The sequence below is a fragment of the Bison bison genome, unplaced genomic scaffold (assembly GCF_000754665.1).
Source record: "Bison bison bison isolate TAMUID 2011002044 unplaced genomic scaffold, Bison_UMD1.0 scf7180017864484, whole genome shotgun sequence".
In the NCBI taxonomy this organism is placed as follows: Eukaryota; Metazoa; Chordata; class Mammalia; order Artiodactyla; family Bovidae; genus Bison; species Bison bison.
In genome coordinates this window covers 4,318,410-4,321,148 of record NW_011495044.1, presented here as the reverse complement: position 1 = coordinate 4,321,148, position 2,739 = coordinate 4,318,410, and the positions used below count along the sequence as shown (strand labels likewise).

At 44.6% G+C, this 2,739-nt stretch overlaps 1 protein-coding gene across 1 annotated transcript in view; it reads left to right on the top strand.

Annotated features, from left to right (window-relative positions):
* The first annotated feature begins 585 nt into the window (after positions 1-585).
* Positions 586-2,739, top strand: part of ZFP69B (ZFP69 zinc finger protein B) — a 15,730-nt gene continuing 13,576 nt past the window's right edge. The window contains 2 exon segments of the mRNA XM_010862811.1: positions 586-618; positions 1,004-1,160. Coding sequence (XP_010861113.1) covers positions 586-618; positions 1,004-1,160 — 190 coding nt within the window.

The window sequence follows — 2,739 nt, the reverse complement described above, 5'->3', positions numbered from 1 at the left end:
CCAACACCACAGTTCAAAAACATCAATTCTTCAGTGCTCAGCTTTCTTCACAGTCCAACTCTCACATCCATACATGACCACAGGAAAAACCATAGCCTTGACTAGACGGACCTTTGTTGGCAAAGTAATGTCTCTGCTTTTGAATACATTATCTAGGTTGGTCATAACTTTCCTTCCAAGGAGTAAGCATCTTTTAATTTCATGGCTGCAGTCACCATCTGCAGTGATTTTGGAGCCCCCCAAAATAAAGTCTGACACTGTTTCCACTGTTTCCCCATCTATTTCCCATGAAGTAATGGGACCAGATGCCATGATCTTCATTTTCTGAATGTTGAGCTTTAAGCCAACTTTTTCACTCTTTCTTTTCCTCAAGAAGCTTTTTAATTCCTCTTCACTTTCTGCCATAAGGGTGGTGTCATCTGCATATCTGAGGTTATTGATATTTCTCCCGGCAATCTTGATTCCAGCTTGTGCTTCTTCCAGCCCAGCGTTTCTCATGATGTACTCTGCATAGAAGTTAACTAAGTTAAATAACTTTAAAGGTAGGACTGCCTAAACAAATAATTGGATTTTATTAATTCCTTTATGCTTCTAGACATCAGCAGTGTTTTGGACCATGTGGGTTGTGTCTATCCATGATCTCTGTGTATCTGTTGTAAAAGAAATTTTCATTGATTGGTGTAAGTTCTGACCATGTGATTGAACTTCCTAGATCCTTTCACTAACACTGATGTTTTCTGCCCATCGTGGTGATTGGGAATAAATACTTGGAGCCTCCAGCTGCCTGCTGAGGAGACAGATAGAGGCAAGGATGGGAGGTGTTCCTTGAGAGCCTAGAGAGTAAAACTGTCCAGACTTTGGATTTTGGTGCTGTTTGTTCCCTGGGTTCCTGAGAGTGGAGGACACCTGTGCAGTTGTAAAGCCTCCTGTCAGAGACTCTGGCAGTTTCCTCATCAGAAAGTGGAGAAGCCCGGTCAGGACTCTGCCCTGTGGGTGGAGCCAGAGTTCCCCAGAAAGGAGTGCTGAAGTCATCATCCTACAGTGACTCCTGATCACCTTGCCCACTGAGGCCAGCACCTGGGTGAAGCTGCACCATCCAGAGAAGACGGTGGTGGGGGCACCCCTGTGGGAGGACGTGACTGAGATGTTTAAAGAGGAAGGTGAGACTAGACTGCTGGGTGGGAGGGAGGAAGAGCACCATCCTCCAGAGTGGGAAGGAATGTAGACATCTGAGCAGAAGCATCTGTTGGGGAGGCAGTTGGGTAAAAAGTCTCTGGAGTTCTTTATTGCTCCTGGCCTGAGGTTTTCCTAAATAGTAGTGGTTAACTCAGCTCCAAACCAGTATTTCAGTGTTATGACTGTGTATGTTATTTCTTTTCAACTTCCTCATGGGTGTATGAGGCTGGGAGAACTTGCCTGATTTTCCATATTTTACAGTGAGGAAATGTGAATCAAACAAATGACCTGTCCAGGTGCCGGGTATGTAGGTCAGAAGTAGAAGGCAGGAGGGAAAGTACCAGGTGAGATGGAGTATCTTGTGCTCAAATAGCAAGGAAGAGCTCAGAGACTAATAGACCTGTGTTTAAAGGATGCAACAGCCCTGTTCAAACTGGGGACAGTTTAAGTATCCAGATTGATTGTAACACCTTAAATAAGTAAAATTCCACACATTCATGATGATACTTAAAATAGAGGAAGAAGAGGGGAGAAAACTCATCTGTCAACATTGGAAGTGATTAAGACACTGATTTTCTTACTTTGAAATTATATTATTATGGGAATGAAGGATGCATTGACCTTGCTTTTTAAATCCTTTTCAGAAAATACCTTCCAGTAATGAATTTGAAAGGAATGGTGGGATATTTTACTATAAATGAAATAATTGGAAGATTGATGGGGAATAGGATATTCCCAAGGTGTCAAAGTTTCACCCCCACAAATGAGATTAAGTGAAAGTCGCTCAGTCATATCTGACTCTTTGCGACCCCATGGACTATACAGTCCATAGAATTCTCCAGGCCAGAATAGTGGAGTGGGTAGCCTTTCCCTTCTCCAGGGAATCTTCCCAACCCAGGGAAAATCCCAGGTCTCCCGCATTGCAGGCGGATTCTTTACCAGCTGAGCCACAAGGGAAGCCCAAGAATACTGGAGTGGGTAGTCTATCCCTTCTCCAGAGGACCTTCCTGACCCAGAAATTGAACCAGGGTCTCCTGCATTGCAGACAGATTCTTTACCATCTGAGCTATAACCCCCCACAAATCACTTGCTAAATGTCAGGGAAAGAACATACTTTTCCAGTGGCAATATCTGGTGGTCACTATCTTAACCAAGTGTTCCAGTGATGGGATGACCTGACATTTTGTGCCTTCTGGGTCATGTAATATAAAGCACATGGTATCACCCATAATATATCCCTTCCTAAAATGTTTCAGTTCAGTTGCTCAGTCATGTCCAACTCTTTGCAACCCCACGAATCGCAGCACGCCAGACCTCCCTGTCCATCACCAACTCCCGGAGTTCACTCAAACTCACGTCCATTGAGTCAGTGATGCCATCCAGCCATCCCATCCTCTGTCGTCCCCTTCTCCTCCTGCCTCCGATCCCTCCCAGCATCAGAGTCTTTTCCAGTGAGTCAACTCTTCGCTTGAGGTGGCCAAAGTACTGGAGTTTCAGCTTTAGCATCATTCCTTCCAAAGAACACCCAGGACTGATCTCCTTCAGAATGGACTGGTTGGATCT